At 40.4% G+C, this 22,728-nt stretch overlaps 1 protein-coding gene across 3 annotated transcripts in view; it reads right to left on the bottom strand.

Moving 5' to 3' along the window:
- Positions 1 to 18,017, bottom strand: part of ARAP2 (ArfGAP with RhoGAP domain, ankyrin repeat and PH domain 2) — a 184,137-nt gene extending 166,120 nt beyond the window's left edge. For all 3 annotated transcript variants that reach the window (XM_070452058.1, XM_070452060.1, XM_070452059.1), the window contains exons 1-2: positions 17,929 to 18,017; positions 1,471 to 2,512 (exon numbers count right to left, since the gene is read on the bottom strand). In XM_070452058.1, coding sequence (XP_070308159.1) covers positions 1,471 to 2,375 — 905 coding nt within the window. In that variant the 5' untranslated portion in view covers positions 2,376 to 2,512; positions 17,929 to 18,017. The remainder of the gene's footprint in view (positions 1 to 1,470; positions 2,513 to 17,928) is intronic.
- Between the last annotated feature and the right edge of the window lie 4,711 nt (positions 18,018 to 22,728).

The following is a 22,728-nucleotide window of genomic DNA, read 5'->3' as shown; positions in this document are numbered from 1 at the left end:
ATGTTAAAGCTACAATGGTATACAAAAACTGGTGACTTTCTACATTCCTAAGAAATACTCCACTTCTTATATATGCCATCAACATTTTTAAGAACATTTACTAAATGAGTAATTAAAAAAGTGTGCTATAGAATCAAATGAACTGGAATGAAATCCCAGTTCACGGCCAATGTAATCCTAGAAAAGTTAACCTAAGGCTTGGTTACCTCATAAGAAAATGAGTGAATAATACCTATTTCAAGGGCCAGTGTGAGAATTAGTTTATAATTTTATGGAAAATTGTAAGCCAAAACAGATTCCAGGTGTTCAATAAATGACAGTGCCAACTGATTTCCCAGTAAGTACTCAATACTGCCACTGGCAGCAAGGATGCCAAGATAAAGACAAAGTAATTAGGGCCTCTGCCCTCAAGGAGTTTACACTCTCCTGGAAGACACTTAACATGGTCTGGTAAACTGCCATGTTCTCTCTTGTGTATACTAAATTTCCGTATTTTCTCTTGTCAATGCACCTAAGATCCAGCACTGGGGACAGAGTGGCTACAGGGGGATACAAGCAGGGGAAAGAGAATCTTGCAGAAATACACAGCCTACACCCTGCACAGGAACCTGTCACTGCGTTTGGTGCCACAGCAGTAAGGGTTGAACTTAACCTCATGATTCCTAGCAGAGACAAGTGTTAGATTTTAGTGAATAGGGGGAAAAAAAAAATCTCACCACAGCCCTGGAGGAAACCACATCTTAGGTGTAATTTTGAGAAACGGTTGAAAGCAGTCTCGGCAATAAGTCAGCTCCTCTCTGACTCCACAGTTACCCCAGGGTACCAAAGACCCAACAAGTCGTTCGGACCCCTCTTTAGAGTTCCAGTCTCCAGCTCACTTGGTCTCACACTGTAATGCTACTACTGTTTACAAGTCTTCTGCGCTACACTTCTAGCCCCTTTATCCCTCTCTACTTCCTCCGTTCCTAGTACTGTCACCAGTATCAAGTAGGTGCTCACTAGATGCATGTTGAATGATTCACTGGTGCCAGTCATTGTGTTAGGCAGTAGAGACTCAATCAGAGAAACATGGTCCCCCTCCAAAAAGCACATAACCTAGTGTCTCCTAGGGAAGACAGAGTCAGCAATTCAAATATAAGTGCACTCATGGAAGAATGTCATACTAGATATGGTGGAAGGTTCCACATACTAGATATGGGATGGAATATCCAGGTAGAATTAGTGGAAGGGAATTCCGCCAATTAAATGGGAGAAAGTTAGAGAGTCCCAGGCAGTTACAAGTTGGAAACAGACTCTGGGTAGTGGTATACAAGAGAAATGACATGATGAAAAGTTTTAGAAGAAAGAAAAGGTTGGTTGAACAGGTAAATTAAAATGTCAAATTTAAAAAGGAACACGGAAAAGAAAATTGTTAGAACTAGCTACATTCCCCCAAACTGAATACACACAGCTTATCATAAAAATTCCTACCTCCCTGAAATTCCCTTTGTTGATCCTGGAATCTCTGGTACCGGCCGATGTCTTAGCAGAAAAGATCGAGATGGTCTTGAAACCAACTTGCTACGACTTCTCATAGGTGTTAGGACAGGTGATGATGGCACGTACAAATCATTTACAACCATTTCTCCTTGAAACTGAAAGAATGGTGATGGTGGTGAGCTTTCTAATGAAACGTTAGTTCCATTTCCAGAATTTGCTTCCGATACTGAAGAGTCATGGGAGGAAAGGAATTCAAGGTCTGCATTAGGAAGCTTGCCTACATTTTCTGAAATCAGATCAACTCTTTCTGTTTGTTCTTCAGTTATACAGCCCACAGTCTTCTCTGTTATCAAAGATTCTACTTTGGTAATTTCACTACCAAGTAAAGAATCTTGAAAAGAACCTGAATTCGAGTGTGGTTCGTCTTCTGGAATGGGAAAGTTGTGTGTAGGAAGAGTCAGCTTATCATCTGATTTAAGAGACTGGCTATTTTCCACACAAACCTCATGTTCTCCAACATTTTTTGTAACAGTCTCCAACTGTATTGGGCTAGGTATCTGAACACTGTGTGAATCTGAAAATTCTAAGCAGGTATTCTGAGCAGAAGATGGAGCCTGGTGATCCTCTGAAGTCTCATCATTTTTCTTTGTTTTGTGAATATTTGCATATATTGGGATATCTTGCATTTTTGACAGGATTATCTGTAACTGTTTAAGTATCCTCCTCCGGTGTCCTGTAGGTGATATTCCAATTTTGAGGAGCACGCTGTCATTTATGTCTGCACAGTCCCTCACATTATTAAAGCCAAATTCACGGAAGTTGAAGAGGTACTGCTCCAAATTAATGCTCATTAGGAAATCTTTGATATCAACATTCACTTCACTGACTGAGGACATAATGGTGGCTTCATCACTAGGCAGTTTGAAGAAGCAGTACAATGCACTCACAGGAGGGTGCACTTCTGTAGTGGGTTTCCTCTGACTTATCTCAAAAATGCTGTTCTCTCCACAGTGAATGCTTCATGTGCTTAAGCCTAGGAGAAAAGAAAAGACATTTATTAGGACATTTTTGGCATTAAAACTAGTTTTACACTACAAATGTTCTCTGAAGCACAACAGAAATAAAGATCACTACTTGTACTGGCTAAGTTTGGAAACTTTGCATGCCCTAGAAACTCACTTCCTAGGTAGAGTGTGAAGGGATGGGACAGAAATGCTATAGTAGTATCAAATGATGATTTTCAAAATGGTAAAAAAAAAAAAATTCTTAAATGTACATTAAACATGTGTCCAAAAATTTTATTCACTAATTAATGAGGGAACAAGTAAGGTGGTAGGGCTAATTCCAAGATCATTTGTTGAACAGGTTTATATAGTCCATCAGAAAATGTTTTTGTGTTTTTAGTTCTAGAATAAGATGGGTAGGTTATATATATTTAAAAAAAAAAAAAAACAGTAATCTACAGGGCAATAAAACCATAACCTTTGGGAATATCTTTCCACTGGACAAAACTCTATAAGCCAACAGGTAACTTCCCAGTTCAGGGTTCTAATCAAATAGTAAATAGCAGGTAGAACACAATTAGAATATCCCTGGGGGGTGCCTGTTAAACAATAGCCTCAACAAGTCATCCCAGGAACATGCTATACATTCTTTTGATTTCCAAATTTAAAAAAATTTTTCTTAACAGTACCTGATAGATATGAGCAACTCCATCCTTTACTACACTTTCTTCAAAGACTCACTCCAAAAGCATAGTTAAAACGTATTTCTCAGGTCAATGATTTTCGCTTCAAAAATGCAGCAGCATTATATATGCACAATATTATGTAAGACAAGACTAGATGAACAACTTTACATTAGATAACAGGAAGTAAGTTAATATGAAAGGAAAAGGAAAAAGTTTAAAGGTCACATTTTCCTTTATACACAGCAGATTCACATAAGTTCACTTTTCTCACAAACATCGTTCAATTCTTTAAAAAGTTGATTTTTCCAGCTGTTGTTTATATGGCTGCGATGAGTTTGTAAAAGTGTATGGTATGTGCAGATTTCTATACATTATGCATCAGGAGAAAAGAAAAAAAGTGCAGAATATGCGTGATGACCATTGTTGTTCAGTCACCAAGTCATGTTTGATTCTTTGTGACCCCGTGGACTGTAGGGGTTTTCCCAGGCGAGAATACTGGAGCCGCCTCTGTCCATGGGATCTCCCCTACTGGAGTGGGTTGCCTTTCCTTCTCCAGGGGATCTTCCCAACCCAGGGATCAAACCCGTATCTCCTGCTTGGCAGGGATATTCTTTACCACTGATTCACCTGGGAAGTCAGCATAATGACTATACACTGAAGTAATAAAATGAGACACAGTGGAATCAGGTATATTCATTGGAGCAAGCAGAGATGCAGTGTTTCTGGAAAAAATTGCATCTCAAAGTAGCTCTTCAGAAGACACAACTCAAGCATCTCCATGTGATATATGCCAATTGCCCATAAGATGTTGTTTCAACTATTCTAAAACTTTAGCCAACACTGACAAGTGAGTACACCAAAAATAAAAGGGAAAACATATACTATTTAGGCAGCACCTCAGAAACAAAGGAATAAATGTTACAAACAAGAGAGGAAAGACCATATACCGCTATGGCTGATTCATGCTGATGTCTGACAGAAACTAACACAATTCTATAAAGCAATTATCCTTCAACTAAAATAAAAAGATTTAATTAAATTAAAAAAAAGAGAGATGAAAGACAGGAAATGCCTGTGACCAACAGGTATCCCTCTGTCATACTCAAAATAACAAAACGTCAGGGAAAAAAGCAGGAAGTTAAACCTCAACACCATATATGAACCTAATTCTCTGATACATTATTCCTGTTCACATAATTATTTTTTTAATCCCATTATTTAGTTTTGTTTGCCCATTACAAAATGGAAATAACTATTACAAAGTGGCAGCAACTTTCGATACTGGGCTCTAGAACTGTGAGAAAACATGAAGTAATATATTTCCCCACCTTCCTCACCGCAGTTCAGGCCCTCCTGTATTACATCTCCTGCCTAAATCACTGCAGTCATCTCAAGAAACCCCTCAGCCCATGTACCACTAAACCACTGGAAGTCCAAATCTGGCCTGTCATTCCACACCCTGAACGGAACAGGCTAAGCTTCTTGGGGTGCCACATCACCCCAAGTCTGGTCTCAGCTCTGAAAATAAAAAACAATAGTAGTTACTATTGATGTAAGTGGCAACGATGCTCCAGATACTGTACCTCAGATGTATTTCTACTGCTAGGGAGACGTTTCCACTACTAACTTCAGGCTCAAGTTTACCCTGTGCCACTTCACTGACTTTAGCTCATCATTATTAATTATCACTTCCCCCAAGCCACAAACTGTTAACTAGCCCCACACCTTTCACATACGCTGTAAGAGCTGGCAGATCTACACACTTGGCCAAATCCTCTGCACCGTTTACAATTTTGAACAGGCAGATATTACTCCCTCTCGGAAAGCTTCCTATCAACCTCTTGAAACAGACTGAATCACTCCTTTCTCCATCTCCTATGCTAGGATTCTAGAGATCTGCAAAGCGCTTGAAACATGTTTAAGAGCTGGGAGACAGACCAGCAGCAACGGTGGGAGTGGTTCAGAAGCCCATTTTGTTATTTTTTAATGTGTGTGCATGTGTGAGCCTTTACGTTTTAATATACCAGCCTCTTCTGTCTCTTACACATAAAGTTCCCGAGTGGCTGACTCAAGCATGGGTATACCAAATTTTCGAACCAATACCACCTCACTCTGCTATCATGGGCATGCTGAATAAGGTTAATGAACTAGATTCCCTCCTGTGACGTGGAAGAGGCTCTCTCCCACAGGCCCCACCTCTCTGCACGTTCATGTAGGCTCCATCCTCCAATCACTGGGCTTTTTAACTGTCTGACTATCCAAGGGTGTTCACAGACCCACTTCGTCAGAGGCTTCAGGGCCCCAAACACATCATCAGCTGCAAAGAGATGGACACCCCTAACTACAACAGTCTCCCAGGCAAACTCCTTAACACAACATCCAGCCCTCCATGTTTTGACCTCCACTTGGGCACCAGACACAAATGCCATGTTCTAGGTTCATGGCTCTCCCGGTCTCAGTGAGTGGATCTGCTGTACCACATGACTGTATATAGACCCAAGAATTGACGTTAGTGACACATGCCAAAGATGACTGAGATGCACAAAAAAATTTGGTTCGGTTTTAAATTCCTCACACCTGAGCTGAAGTCCATCACTGCCCCCACCCCAGGAGATGGATGTCCTTCCTAAGACAGTGCCCAGGAGTCTGCAGTCATATTCAATTTCCACCCTCCTCCACTTTCATAGGCACATATTTGTGTGTCTGTTTCCTTCCCCATGAAATAAACATGTTCAAAGGTACCTCAGTGCTGGTGAAGATTACATGAGACAATCCACTCCAAGTGCTAAAACAGTGCTTAATCCCCAGCAAGTGCTTAGCACATATTCACTTCCATCATTATAATTACCTATTTTCATCACTAAGTCATTAACTTCCCACAGTTGAAATCTTTCCCACTCTTTGAAATGTAACTCAAATGCTATTTCCTTCACAAGGTCTCCACTGAGCAAGAAATAAAACTCTCTTCACTGCATGACTATAGCATTTACTTCTCAGTATTTAATCACATTCTGTTGACTCCATGTTAATCTGTAGAAACGGGATAGTGCAGTGTGATAGCCAGGATTTGGGAGCTGGGCACCCTTGGTCAAATTCCAGTATTTAACCTCTCTGTGCCACAGTTTTCTCATCAGGAAAGGAGCGGTAAGAATACCTACTTCATCAGGTTTTTTGTAAAGCATCAAGAATACCAATGGCACACAGCAAATGTTAAATAAGTATCTGTCATCATAATTATGTTTATTATCCAACAATAAACTAATAAACCTGCCAATATGATGACTAGCCAGTATAAGCTGCCCAATAAATGCCAAATTACTTGTTTGTAAACATAGTACATGATGTATATATACAGTACACAGTTAGAGAATACATAAGTAGTTGGCATGACAGATGTGAATGTACATTTGCCCATGCTATCCTGACCCACTTCCAAGAGAAAATAAAAGGAAAACAGAAGTAACATTTAGGAGTACCTTCTATATGCCCAGCTTTTAGTATCACTTAACAACCATAATCTTATCTCCCTGGGCTCTACCTTGGAGGCGCTATGAATACCAACTGCTTCTCATCATGGCTCCTGCTCACATTCTGCCCAAGCCACGATCTTGTCTTTCTTAGACCACTGCAACAGCCTTCCGACTGATATCCCAGAATCTATCCTGGCCTCCTGCCTTCATAAGCAGCATATTCTCAACACAAGAGCCAGAATGATTCATTTCATAACAAAAGTCACATCACATCAGCCTTTGCAACTACCTAACTTCATCTTCCCTGGCTGTGCCTGAAGCCCCCATCACTCAATCGTCACCAAGCTGGCTTCAGTCCCATTTCTACCGCAGGACTCCTACTTCTCACTCATCTATCTCTTTCAAGTCTACTTCCCAACATTCTCCCATGGCTCATGGCTCACTCCATCACTTGAGTAGGGCTATGCTCAAATGTGTGCTCATTAGAGTGGCCTTCCCTGGTGCCCTTATGGATACAGCATGCCCTGTGCCTCAGCATTCCTTACTCTTGCTTTCTCTGTCTTCTACGTGACATCTGTAGACTTCTACCAGAGGATAGAAATCTTGTCTATGGTTCAATGCTGAAGGTCTTAACTTTGAACATCATCAGGCACATAAAAGGTGTTCAACAAATGTTTGCTGAAAGGCTCCCTCTCAACTTTGAGATGATTGAAGGTAACAAGTGGAGAGTACAAAGTTTTAAAGTTTTGTCTATTTAGGTCACCAAGCTCCAAAGGAGCTCAAATACAGACTTCCCCAATCCATCTAATCACTACAAGTGATCCTAGAATCAAGAACCAAGGGGAGAGAAGGGTTGGAAGTAGGGCAGCTGGAAGCATTCCAACCAACCTAAAGGACTTTTAAAAATTCATCAAACAGAATAAAATATCTAAGAATAAACTTAACCAAGAAGGTGAAAGATCTATACTCTCAAGAAGGTGAAAGATCTATACTCTCAAAACTATATAATACTGATGAAGGAAAATGAAGATGATACAAAGAAATCCCACGTACATGGACTGAAAGAATATTGCCAAAATGGTCATACTACCCGAAGCAATATACAGATTTAATGCAATTCCTACCAAAATACCCAATACACCTTTCACAGAACTAAAACAAATAATCCTAAAGTTTACATGGACCCAGAAAAGATTCCAAATTCCCAAAGAAATCTTCAGAAAATGAACAAAGCAAGAAGTACCACATTGTTTGACTTCAGACTATAGAACAGAGCTATAGTCAACAAAACAGCATGATACACAAAAACAGACACACAGGTCAATGGAAGAAAACAGAGAGCCTAAACACAAACTCATACAATTATGGCTAATTAATCTATGACAAAGAAGGCAAGAATATACAATACAAGAAAGACAGTCTCCTGTTTAATAAGGAAGTGCTGGGAAAACTGGACAGCCTCATGAAAATCAATGAAATTGGAGCATTTTGTCACACCATATACAAAAATAAACTCAAAATAGATCAAAGACCTCATTGTAAGACTGGAAACTATATAACTTGAAAAGAACATAGGCAGAACACTCTGTGACATAAATCATAGCAGTATTTTTTTTTTTTGGATCTGTCTCCTAAGGCAAAGGAATCAAAAGTAAATATAAACAAATGGACTTCATCAAACTTAAGCTTTTGCACAGCAAAGGAAACCATTCACAAACTGAGAACACAACCTACTGAACGGGATAAAACATTTGCAAATGATATGACCAATACGGCTACAGCTCATACATTCAATATTAAACTCAGTATCAAAAAAGTCAAATAACTCAGTTAAAAAGTGGACAGAAGACTTCACTGATATTTCACCAAAGACAACTTATAGATGGCCAACAGGAACATAAAAAGATGCTCAATATTGCTAATCAGAGAAATGCAAATCAAAACCAGAGTGGGATATCACCTCACACCGGTCAGGATGACTATCATCAAAAAGAAACCGAATTACAAACGTTGGCAAAGATGTGTTAAAAAGGGAACTCTCATACACTGTTGGCAGGAATGTAAATTGGTATAACCACTGTGGAAAAAGAGAACGGAGGCTTCTCAAAAAAACAAAACAAAGAACTACCATAGAATTCAGCAATTCTACTCCTGGATATATATCCAAAAAACAAAACACTAATTTGAAAACATACATGTACCCCAATGTTCATAGCAGCATTATTTATAATAGTCAAATACAGAAGCAATCTTCGTGTCCATCAATAGATGGACAAAGAAGTTGTGATATATATACACATGGAATACAAAGGAATGTTGCCCAGCTATACAAACAAAGAATGAAATTCTGTCATTTCCTACAATATGGATGCACCTAGACGGCATTAAGCTTAGTGAAAGAAGTCAGACAAAGACTCTTTGCTATCTTATATTCAGAATCTAAAAAATGAATGTGACAAAACAGGGACAGATTCACAGATACAGACAGGAAACTAGTGCTTACCAGTGAGGGGAGGGGAGTAGGATATGGCAAGACAGGGGTAGGCGATTAAGAAATATAAACTATCATGTGGTGGTTTCCTCGCTAAGATCTTCCCAACCCAGGGATGGAACCCTGGTCTTCTGAATTGTAGGCAGTCTACTGCACAAACAGGCAGATTCTTTACTAACTGAGCCACCAAGGACATGTGTAAAATAAATGAGCAACACAGATATATTGAATAGCATATCCATTAGTTTGCAATAAACTTAAATGGAATATAATTCATAAAAATTATACAACTGAAACTAATATTGTAAATCAAGTATACTTCAATTAAAAAAAAATTATAGGCTGGGACAGCCACCCTCCTTCCAAATACCTCAAGCAAGAAAAACCACCCCAGTAAACCACTTCCCACTACCCATCCCCCCACCCATTACCAGTGTAACTTTGTCACATTCCCCAGTTAAACGAGGAAAGAAAATAACTTAAAAACTTGGGTCACTTCATTAAATCATAAAGTCATTAAGTATTCAGTGCTGACAACTTTTAGAATCACTGCTGCCTGATTTTAGTATCTTTGGGGAGGGAAAAAGCAGCAATAGTATAACTGAATTCACTCAAATTTAATCTATTTCTTTAAAAAAAAATACCATCTAAAAATCATGAACATAACCTTACAGTATTTAGAAACCTGAAAATGTGTTGAAATAATAGACTTAACCACATAGGATCACAGGACCGAAAGGAGCCTTAAAAATGTAAACTAAGTAAGTTAGGCTGGCACATGAATACAGAGACTCTTCAATGTCATCAATTCAAGTCTTACAGATTCTAAAAACAATGGAAGTTTATTGTATACCAAAACAGTCGTCCCCAGTTAAGTGGGAATCAAGAAATGTGTGAGAAATCACTTTTGTTGCTCACAGTGACTGAGGGGTACCAGTAAATAGGAGAGTTGACTGACTCAGGACATCCTAGTGGTAAAGAATCCACCTGCTAACCAGGAGACAGAATGAGATGTGGCTTTGATTCCTGGGTTGTGAAGATTCCCTGGAGGAAGACACGGTAACCCACTCTAGTATTCTTGCCTGGACAACCCCATGGACAGAGCAGCCTGGCCGGCTACAGCCCATGGGGTCACAAGGAGTCGGACACGACTGAAGTGACTTAGCACGCATAATGATACCCAAGGTAGAAACCTCAGGCACAATTTTTACTCCTCCAAATCTCCGGAGCTAATCAGCTATCCCCAAAGGATACCTGGCACTATAGATGATGAAACGAAATGTCCCTGATTTCAAGTTATTTATGTGGAGAAATAGCTTATCTCTTACAAACTTCGGGAGCTCCACATAAATAACATGCTGAATTAGTGAGTTCAGGCTACAAGTCTTAATAGAATTCTACTTTTGCTTCAGTACAGAATATAGTCACAAGAAGGAGGTATCACTGTATTTCATATCAAACAAACTTATTGTTTAATACTAAGATGTTAACTTCACATAGTCATAAAGACGAATCGTTCCACTCTGCTCCCCACAACCATGCAGAAGAGGAAGTGGTTTTGAGAAAGCACGCTTGCTGTCATTACTCTCTCCCATCGTATAGGACAAATTACAAAGGTCAGAGATCAAGAATTCTATGCTTCTAGTCTAAGTCCTTACATCCTTGGTGTCAAATTGGTTGGTCATTTAGTATGCCTGTCCCCTACCACTGGTCACCTACCTTATATTGTGATAACAATGCCCCCAGTTAACCCCTTACAGAAAGCCTAGTTTCCTCAACTCTGAACCATGGTCATCCACAGGCTCTTTCCTCCACTGCCCCAGGCTCTCTACATTGAGCCCTCTTTCCCCGTCATCAAAACATATCCATCCTCTTTCATTCTCCCTCAGACTTCTATTGCTAATGTTAATAGCCAATATCTGTGGAGTGATTGCAAACCAACTTTATAGGATCTCATTTAATCCTCACAGTTGCTTTAGGAGGAAAGCCCCATGCCCGAAGCCAAACAGCAGGAAAACAGTGGATAAGTTTCAGAATTCCAAGAGTCAGACTCTACAACCTGTGCTGTTAACTGTGATGCCTCCTAATACCTATGCAATCGATTTAACAGTAAGAAGGGATCAAGGACTTCCTATTTTCCCTCTCATTTGACTGTTCTACTATACATAAGCATTTAGAGTCTCTAGGGAAATGCTGCTGAACTATACCATCCCTTGCAAACTCAAGTTATATAAGCCTTTGCAGCTGTGAGCATATGTGTCCATGTAAGGAAGTAAATACGGAAGCCTAAAGTCATTTACTTTTAATTGTTTGAGATACTCAGACCACAATACACAAAGCATGGTGCTCTAGAGTCAGGCTGCCTGAACTCCAACCCAGCCTTTCCCACTCGTTTTCTATGTCCCTGAAGATAGTTAACTTCCCTTAAGCTCAGTTTCCTTGTCTGTAAAATGAAGATAAAATATCTGCTAGGATTTCTGCTAGAATTAAACAAGTCAAATACATAAGGCATATAGAAAAGCACCTGGCGTGAATTATAAGTGTACAAAAAATACTGGCTAATTCATCTGTGGCATATAATATTGTAGTTGATCATATTCATACTGTATTATGGCACTTGGTGTGATTGGTACTTGGTGTGATTCTCCTGCCTGCCTCATAAAATTACATTCCTCTCAATTAGCACCATCAATTATTCTTCTAATAAACCTACAAAGCACCTCACACAGCAGTAAACAGTTTCATTAATTTAGCAAACTATAGATGTCATTATAGTGGTGAGAATGAAGATTTTCACCTGAAGACTTTAGATTTGGGAAACAGCACAGTGATGTCCAGTGATCATCGCTCTGCTGTGTAATACCTGCATAACTTGGGAAAGTTCCTTTATTTTTCTGAGACACACTGTGGTCATCTGTAAGCAGTGACGATAAATGCCAAACTCACAAGACTCTTTTTTGAGGATGAAATGAGTAAATATGCATAAAGATCTTAGTTCCTGGCAAGCAACAAGCACTTAATTAGTGGCTGCTGGATGGAGAGTAACAGAGGTTTGAGCTGAAAATAGCCAGGCTCCAGGCAAAAGCCTTCCACAGCTTGGATCAAGGAGAAAAGACTGTTCTAAGTCTTGCTTTGATTATTTTATTTTCTGTGCAATCTGAAAGACAACTCTTTCAAAATCAAGAATATCCATTTCACAGCGAGTGAAGGCCAGTAGTGACCATTCCTTTACTTTGAATGAGTTTATCACTAGCCTAAGTAGTACCTGGGTTTAGGTGTTTTTGATAACATCCCAAAAAGTTATGTGGCTTGAAACACTCCTTAGCTTAAGTCCCTTTTCTTTCAAACTGTCTATCCAGATTTTGAGTTAACTGGCTGATGTTTGAGACTTGTTTAAAATTCAGAGATCTTTAAAGCAGGGCCACAGTTCTTAGGCAAGCATTTTCCCAAGTTTCTACGAGAGCAGGAGTGGGGGGAAAACCATAACCTCCCAAAACCCACACAGCAGCAGAGAACACCTACCTGAGAGCCCCTGAAGCCTGCTCACTCCAGCTCCTTCCCACCCACATCTGTGTCCTGGCAGCTGAGAGGACACCCAGACCCTTTAGGATTCTTGATAGAAGCACAAGTACATACATGTTCTTCAGGATTCTGCTCTATTTCATGCTACATTGAACATACCTTTAGTGTTTAATTGGCTGAGATAAAAACTTGTGTGATATTATACTTCAATAAAAAGATTTTAAAATGTACACTGACGATACATGCACTTTTATATATCAATTTTTAAATTTGGATACAAATGTATCATATCTAAGTCTTGCTTTGATTATTTTATACAAATACAATATGGAGATACAAATGTATTCTCCACTATTTCTCTGAATTTGAGTCACAGTTTTTGACTAACAACCAGATGTTTCAAAATAGCCTACTGTGAATGGCTTCCTCTCTTAGCATTTATAAATAGCACCCTGACCTCTTTTCCAACTGAATTTGAGGGCTTGTTCCTATTGGCTCTGTAATTATCTAAGTCTCTTTTTTCTTAGGTAAGAGGATATCTCAGCAAGTGTCTCTTAACTGATTGACTCATTTATTAACATTTATTCATTAAATAAATATTTAAGGATCACTAACTACTCTCTCCAAGATAACGTAACAGGGAGAAACATTTGCAGTTCAAGATAACACCTATCATCTCATTTGAAAACAGTGCTATTGTGTGTGTGTGTGTGTATATATATATTCTAATCCTGAAAGACGATATTGTTAAAGTGCTACACTCAGTATGCCAGCAAATTTGGAAAATTCAACAGTGGCCACAGGACTGGAAAAGGTCAATTTCCATTCCAATGACAAAGAATGTTCAAATTACTGTACAATTGCACTCATTTCTCATGAAAGCAAGATTATGCTCAAATTCCTTCAAGTTAGGCTTCAGGAGTACGTGAACCAAAAACTTCCAGATGTACCAGCAGGATTTAGAAAAGGTAGAGGAACCAAAGATCATATTGCCAACATGCCCTGGATCACAGAAAAAGCAAAGGAATTTTTTTTTTAATCTATTTCTGCTTCATTGATCACATTAAAGACTTTAACTGTATGGATCACAGCAAACTTCAGAAAATTCCTTAAAGAGATGGGAATACCAGACCACCTTACCTATCTCCTGAGAAACCTATATGCAGGTCAAGAAGCAGCAGTTAGAACGAAACATGGAACAATGGACTGGTTCAAAATTGGGAAAGCAGAACATCAAGGCTGTATGTCGTCACCCTGCTTATTTAACTTCTATGCAGAGTATATCACCTGAAATGCCAGGCTGAATGATTCACAAGCTGGAATCAAGATTGCCAGGAGAAATACCAACAACCTCAGATATGCAGATGATATCACTTTAATGGCAGAAAGTGAAGAGGAACCAAAGGGCCCTTGATGAGGGTAAAAGAGGAGAGTGAAAAAGCTGGCTGAAAACTCAGTATTCAGAAAAAGATCATGGCATCCAGTCCCATCATTTCATGGCAAATAGATGGGGAAAAAGTGGAAACAGGCCAGATTTCATTTTCTTGGGCTCTAAAATTACTGTGGATGGTGACTGCAGCCATGAAATTAAAAAACACTTGCTCCTTGGAAGAAAAGTTATGACAAGCCTAAGAAGTGTAAAAAAGCAAAGACATCACTTTGCCAACAAAGGTCCATGTGGACAAAGCTATGGTTTTTCCAGTAGTCATGTATGGATACAAGTTGAACCATAAAGAAGACTGAGCATCAAAATTGATGCTCAAATTGAGCATTTGAAATTGATGCTTTCAAACTGTAGAGTTGGAGAAGACTCTTGAGATTCTCAAGGGACTCTTCCGAGTCCCTTGGACTGCAAGGAGATCAAACCAGATTTCCTAAAGGAAATCAACCCTGAATATTCATTGGAAGGACTGATGCTGAAGCTCCAATACTTTGGCCATCTGATGCAAAGAGCCATTGGAAAAGAACCTGATGGTTGGAAAGACTGAGGGCAAGAGGAGAAGGGGACGACAGAGGATGAGATGGTCGGATGGCATCACTAACTCAGTGCACACGAGTTCGAGCAAACTCAGTGAGATAGTGAAGGACAGGGAAGTGCTGCCGTTCATGGGGTCACAAAGAGTCAGACTCGATTTAGTGACTGAACAATGATTATATATATATACACACATACAGTATATGTATATATACATATACAATGTGTATATATACACACACACACACACACAGTACTAAAAAGAAAGTGAAAATGCAATGTTTTCTCTCCAGGAGTTTAAAATCTAAAGGAGTGTATTAAACATGGCTGTAACCATGTTACAGCCATATGCATGTCAAGGGAAAAAATGACATACATATGAACTGCTGCTGCTGCTGAGTCGCTTCAGTCGTGTCCAACTCTTGTGCAACCCCATAGACGGCAGCCCACCAGGCTCCCCCGTCCCTGGGATTCTCCAGGCAAGAACACTAGAGTGGGTTGCCGTTTCCTTCTCCAATGCATGAACGTGAAAAGTGAAAGCGAAGCTGCTCAGACGTGTCCAACTCTTAGCGACCTCATGGACTGCTGCCTACCAGGCTCTTCCGTCCATGGGAGTTTCCAGGCAAGAGTACTGGAGTGGGGTGCCATTTCCTTCCCCAATGCATATGGACAGTTCTTTATGAGTCAGTAAAAGAGGAACACCAAAATTGGAAGACTCAAATGTACCCAATAAAAACACTTAAAGAGTAATGATGAGAAAACTTAAGTCTTATGAACTTGACTTTCACATGGTTCATATTTTAAGTATTGTTTAATGTACAATTACATAGAGAAGTAGCACCATCATCTTTCAAGACTCCCAAGGAACTCTAAAAACTTCAAACTGACTCCGTAAATATAATTGAAATATGCAGCAATTCAGAACTCTGAGGATAGAATGATCAGTGAAGGAGCTACAGAGGGGAATGTCAAGATGTACGGGAATGCAGTAGGTGGAGACAGCAGTCATTGCCACAAAGTGGGGCAATGAGGGAGGTGTCTTTAGGCAATCAAGCAGATGAGAAAACATCTCATAGCCTCCAGTTTCTCATCAATCACATTTGATCAAAGCTAAGAAATATTTCCAACATTAATAAAATGTTCTTTACCTAATATTTTCCAGAAAATTCCCCAAATTCCTCAGTTTAGAAAGTGCAAAGATTGGATTCAATAAATGATTCAACAAACAAACAAGAAAAAAAAAAAACTTGCTAAAACATTAAAATAATTTCTTCTTAAAAGCAATGGCTGTCATTCATTAGCAGCATTTTTATAGCATCTTTCACTGAACTTTCTCAAAGTTGCTAAGAGGTAGGATAGAAAGAAAAGCAAAAACAGAAAACTTCCCAAATATCATGATGTTTACAATACAGAGTTCTAAGCTGGTTTTTAAAACCTCACAGTCTTATGGTGCTAGTTTAAGACTTTCTTCCAAGAAAATTGCAATTCATTATAATCTTAGTCCTACGCTGCTGCTGCTAAGTCACTTCAGTTCTGTCCAACTCTTTGCCACCGTATGGACCCTAGGCTGACAGGCTCCTCTGTCCAAGGGATTTCCCAGGCAAGAATATTGGAGTGGGTTGCCATGCCCTCCTCCAGGGGATCTTCCTGACCCAGGGATCAAACCCAGGTGTCCTTAATTGCAGGCAGATTCTTTATGGTCTAAGCCATCAGGGAAGCCTCTGAGTCCTCTACTTAATCACAGTAACTAAGTAGCTGAATTGAAAAGTACTCTATCTAGAAGGCTCAAACTGCAGTGATATGAGATGGTTAAGAAATTTGTTTTTAGAAGCAGACACAGATACTACAGAGAACAAACTACTGATCACCAGTGTGGAGAAGGAAGGGGGAAGGGGCAATGTGGGGGTAGGTGGGGGAAAAAAGAGGCTACTATTGGATTAAATGAAATCATATGTGAGAAACTTTTGAAAAAAGAAACACTATAGAATTCAAAGAAACTTTCATTAAAAAATTTAATATTCAAGAGACAGGAAAAATGAAAAAAAAATACATTTGTTTTTAAATGTACCAGTTTCTCCTTTCATGGACTATCCATATAAAATCTGACTTATGGAGAAAGGGAAAAAATGCAAACACACACACCCACTTTAACAAGTCATTTAACTTCCCCTCTAGGTATATTTTAATTTAAACAAATCTTTGAGTACTGACAAATCAAATCTATATAGAACACTCAGTGTTAAGACCCACCTTAAGTGTGTATTTGTTAAACAGCTGTCTGAAAAGTAGCCAGGGAGATATTTCCACTTTAGGCTCTAGCCTAGTTCCATGACCCATTTTACTTTTTCTTTCTTTTTAAAACACTGTTAAACAGTGGAAGGTCATGAGAATTTTCCCCTCAATATTTCTCTTGTAAGTGTATTGAAGTCACAAGTATAAGTTTAGAAGTATTTCTCTTTTCCCCTTAAAAAAGTTACCTTCCTTTTTAAAATAGTCACAACTTCATCTTCCAATTACTTATGGGCAATGTTCCCGTAAACTCATGCGAGGGAAGAGTGCTTAAGTGCGGGAGAAATCAATACTGAGGTGTAAATACAACACTATTATTGGTAATCACAATGACATCCGATTATATGCACTTTTAAAAATAGCTTATTTTTCGGTACTTTTTTTTAAACCAAAAGGATATATTCCACTAAGCAGACTACTTCAAGGACACCCTTGCACACACACACACAAAAGTTGCTATCACCATACAAACTTGCAACAGCCTAAAATGTCATTATTCCAAACAGACTAGCTTCTAATTTGCCTCTAATTATCAAAGGTTATAGTTCACAATATATTTTCGCAAAGACTTCCCCCCAATCAAAATTACTCCAGATGGCCGCAAGGAGGTGAGGCGAACGTTTAAGAAAAGAAGCCAGGATGAACTTACCTCGTTTAATGAGACGGGCACCCATTCTCCCAGGAGACCTGTCTCCAAACGTCAACGAGAAAATCAATCTGGTAAACTCCCTGTCGACAGTTTTCGAGTATGAGGTTAGGTTCAGGCAGGTGGAGGCCAAATGATTGTAATTAAAGTTAATTAACAGGCCTGCGGTCTCAAAGAGTAGGACAAGTAGGGTGCGGGGGAGCACAGGGATCCGAGCGAACTCATTCTCTCTGCCGAGTAATTAACTGCTGCCCGAAACTCACTGACGGGCAGCTCCTTTTCGAGGAAGGGGTCTTAGCTGTCTATCCGGCTCTTCCCACTCCTGAGTCAAATCCCATTACTAAGTAGAGTTTTTATATCACTTACCAGCTTCTGGTTTCCTTTTAGACGCCCACATGCGGGAGCGAAATCCAAGCGGTAGAAACCGGAGCCGAACACTTGGCGCTCTGGAAATTTACCCAGAGAGGTGCCGGAAAGCCGCGGCTCAGACCACACGGTCCTCACGCCCGACCCCGGCCCCGCCGCCCAGCCCAGCGCAGTCCGCTGGACTCGCTTCGCGCGCGGGCAGCGGAGCTGGGGAGCCGAGGCGGGCGCGGGGGGAGCCCGGTCTCCGGCTTCTCTCCCGGCCCGGCTCGACCAGTCCTCACCCGCCTGTCCCCGGCGCGGGGCCTCCTGCTTCCCTCCCCGCCGGCTGGCCGCACGGCCTCTGCAGCCGGAGGCGGCCGCGCGGGCGGCGCTGTCACCGGGGCCAGCACGCCGCGGCCGCCGCACCTGGAGGCGGGGAGCGCGAGCCCGCGCGCAGCTCCGGAAGCGCCGCGCCCGCCGCCCGCGCCCTGCCCAGGTGCTCCGGCGCCGCGCCTCGGCCGCTTCCTCCAGGCCCGCGGGGGCGGGGAGAGCCGCCAGGCGTGGGGGCAGCGAGGCTCAGCGGCGGGGGCAGCCGAGCCGGCCGCCCTGGTTCCGCAACATAGCTGGGCGGCTGACTCAGTCCGCCCCGACTTGGCCGCGCCTGGCACCCTCGCCACCTGGCGCACCTCGGCCCCGAGGCTCCCGGCTCGGCGGGGTTGGTGAAGCCGCGAGGACGCGTCCCGCAGCCCAAAGCGGCGAGGGCATGGCCCTCCCGGGAGAGATGCCGGTGACCCTACCCCGGCTCAGCCCGGCCATTTGGTTGGTCATTGCTCACGGACGGGTGGGTTGTCAAGTGGGCGGAACCTCAGCACCACTGCTGATTAGTATTACTCTGCTGAGTAGTTTCCAGGTTGCCTCAGCGTTTCCCAAACTTAAGACTCATCTAGGGCGCTAGTTTTCCCAAGCTGCTTCTGCGTAAAGTTGCACTCAATGGGCCCGCGAGTCTGTTTACCAAGCTCAGTGCTGATTAGGCTCGACCCATTATATCGGATTCTCCTTCTAGTTGTGTCCTTGAGGGAAGGACGACTGTTCCCACTTTCTAGTTGAGGAGTTTGCGTGGGAGAGCAACTTGCCCAAGCAGTCATAACTTTCAGGGGTGCAGGGGATTTCCCATGTAGATCTGAACTAACACAGCCGCCTCACACGTTTTAAATCCCCCCTTCTTGTCTCCACCCCTCCGAGGGGAGGGAGAAGCCCGCTCTAGCCGTTCTGAGATTGTTAGATCCCGGAAAGACATCTCCCCTTGGACTTGGACCTTGACACTCTGCTCTTGGAAGCAACAATAAGGCGGCAAGAGAACACGGGAATTGAAACAGAAAAACCCTTGTGTGCCCCGGAATACCGATACTTAAATTGTCCGTAAAATCTTATCGCTTGCCAGTGACTTCAAGGACTAGCTCCTCATTTTTATATTTTAGTTAACATCTTTGTACAGACTGTACCTGAAATTCTCTCCCTTAAAAGATGAAATGTCCTTACCTTTGTCCTGTTCGTGTTGGTGAAAGTAAAACAATTAGGGAAAGGGCTGAGCTTATTATGAAAATGAAATAATTGGTGAAGTCTGGAGCGTGGGAGGCTTCCCTGGAACCCTGGTCCTTGGGAGGCTTCATCTTCAGCGAAAAATCTGCCCATCAAAAAGCACCCTCCTGCCCTGGGAGACTCTGGAGGTAGCTGTGGCAAGCACGCTCCAGACAGCAAATCTTCAGTTTCTTTTGAGCTAAATACTTTAAAGCAAGACCTATTTTCACCAGGAAAGTTCTCTCCACGTTTTCCCAATCTCAAGAATTGTCTTTTTTTTTTTTTTTTTCTGTAGAATTTTATTTTTGTGGCTCTTTTTGACTTCCTGTTAAGTCCAAACTCTTTGCGGGCTTTATTTTCCCTCTCCCTCATAGTTCTCACATACTTGTCATTTATTTTTATCTTTGTAAGCCATCTTAAATCCTTTTCTGAGCAAGGTGGGTTATAAATAAACAAAAAATCTTATATCAGTTATGGTATGTCTCAGTAAGGCAAGCACTGTTACTGGAACACTGAGTCCTCAAGTTATTTCTCTCAGTAGATTTTACAAAATAATTGAGACTTTGTGCCTTTTTGTAACTATATGTTAGTTCCTCCATTAGCATTCCATCATTTATTGTTTAAAATTTTTATTTTAAACAATATAAAAGTTTTATTTTCAATACACAAAATTGAAATTACAGTGATTAGCAAACACAGTGAGACCCCAGATTTACAGTCTTCTCTGAGAAGAAATAAAGTTAAAAGCTGTAAGACTCACTGATGATTCAATAATAGCTCTGGGAAGTGAAAGAAAAGCAGTACTCCCTTACTGAAAGCATACATTGGTGATAAGGTGTATGCTGATTTTAAGAACTTTAATATATGAAGGAATAAAAGATGGCTGAAGCAATATGGCACAATCTTTTGTTAACTGTTCACTAATCATACCAGGTTCTGGCCGAACACCTAGCATATATGTTGTGTTTGTACAACTCCATGAGTTGAAATTCTTTTTCCAATTTTACAAATAAAGGATTGAGACTTAGTTTAAGTAGTAAATAATGGATAAATCAAACACTTCTAGGCTCTATTCATAGCCTATGCGTAATGTATTGATATGTAGCAGCCCTCATAGTTAGGCATTCAGGGAGAAAAGTGTGCAGGAAAAGTAACTTTATAAAAATTGAAGTATGAAAAAATCTGTTGACTGTCAAGGCCATTCTACTATATAGTACAGGTTAATTTCCATATGTTTATATCAAATATTTCAAATATGTATTTGGAATATATCTTTTTATCTTTGTATTTATTCCAGAATGACCCATTCCAACCTTTATTTCCTCCATTTTCAGAGGGAGAGCAGGCATAGCTCTGCCCTTGCCAGATTGTGTCTCTGCTCCACCCATCTCTCCTACCCAGAATGCACTCTGCTTCTGAAGGAGGCAGCTGGAGAGAGTGGAAACCATCCTCCTCTCCTCCGCCTTTTCCTCCTTCCCCTTTTCCTTACATCATCAAGGCTAACACCCATAGAGCATTTCTGTGCCAGTTGCTATTCCCAGCACTTTACTTGCAAAAGCTCATTTAATTATCCCAACAACTCTTTGAAGAGATAGTGTTATTATCCCCACTATAAGAAAGGAAACTTAAGAAAAAGATGTCAAGTGATTTACACCAATTATGCCATAAGGCAGAGAGAATTCCAGCCCAGTCTTCTCCAGGAACCATCCTCTGCACTGGATTGCCTGTTTCGGAAAGCACGCAGTGCTGAAATTGCAAAGGTCGGTGCTCAAAATGAAGCCTGATCAGTGTAGGTTGTGGCATTTTGAGCAAATTCAACTTATCTGAGCCTCAATTCAACCATCTGTAAACCCTGATTACATATCTATGGCACTGAGAAAATAGTCATCTCTCAATACAATTAATTCTTATCCTTTCTCCAATTATTCTTCAAGACTAGCTTCAAATACCACTTCCCTCTAAAGCCTTTCCAAATCTCTGATACCCAGAATTATTTACAGAATTTAAAGTAATCCTTCCATTTTTCTATAAAGGAAAATCTAGTGTTTTGCAAAACATAAAATTTTAGGAATGTAGATAAAACTAGACATGTCTGCTTATAATATTTAATTCATTATTTTAGATAAATTATTCATGAAAATAAAATGATATAGTATATATACTGCCTTTTCCACTCGTATTTTATGAAATAATCTTATTCAGATTTTAACTTGCAACTTTGATGTCAGTGACTTCCCTAGAACCTCACTTTGAATCACAGGTGTTTTGTTTCAGAGAATATTATTTTCACTTCTATCTAAATTTTTGAAGGTACCTAACTTTCTGAAATCTTTTATGATCCTGTCATTGGTAATTTCATTGCAAACCAAAAGTTCCTACTTGCTTTATATTAAGAAGTCATTTTTTCTCATTCATCCAAAATATATATGCTAATGATCTCTTACCAGTTTTTTTGAGTGGTTTTAAAAGGATCCTTACACTAACATGGTACACTTAGAACTGTGAGGTCACATCCCCAAAATAATTCCTTAATTTGTTTTTAATATCTTCACCTCCTTTTAACCAAGTTTATTGGATGGCCTTTGTGTATATCCTAAACTAGGATTGCTTGAGGACATTTCAGGCTATGCTTCCCATCCCCCACTCCTGCAGTTCTGTAGTTTGCAGTTCAGATTAATGAACAATAATTGCAAGCAGGTGGAGATCCTGTGATACACAAGTTCTATGCACCAGGCATTGTTACGCATTATGAACTCAATTCTCTCAACAGGTATGGGGTAGATACTATCATTGTCTCTCTTTTTTTTTTTTCTTTTTAGCCAGTGAAGAAACCAAGACACAAAAAGATTATTCCATCTAAGAGCCCACAAATAGTATATAAGGAAGAAAGTATTTGAACTCAACTAATGTGGATTCAAAACTTATGCCTGAAGCATTCTGCTAGAATGCCTTGAAGAAAACTTACCATAAGGACCTTTCCTTCCGATGCCTGACTTTGGGGGGAAATGATATACCATATATTCAGACATATACAATACTCTCTCTTGGGTTTTCCCATGGTCCTTTCTTGTAACTGCTGTTGGAGAGCCTTTATCAGTAGGGCTTGCCTTATGGACATTGAGAAGTTTTTCTTATTACTGTTTGTATTCCTGAAGTACCATAACCTCTTTATTCTTGTCAGTCTGCCTTGCATTATGGATCCTTAGAATCTTGTTATTTGAATCCTCTGAAGTACTTACCATA

Source organism: Odocoileus virginianus, chromosome 21, assembly GCF_023699985.2.
Source record: "Odocoileus virginianus isolate 20LAN1187 ecotype Illinois chromosome 21, Ovbor_1.2, whole genome shotgun sequence".
NCBI classification, from domain to species: Eukaryota; Metazoa; Chordata; class Mammalia; order Artiodactyla; family Cervidae; genus Odocoileus; species Odocoileus virginianus.
Note: the sequence above shows the minus strand (reverse complement) of the source record. Positions and strands in the feature narration are given on the sequence as shown.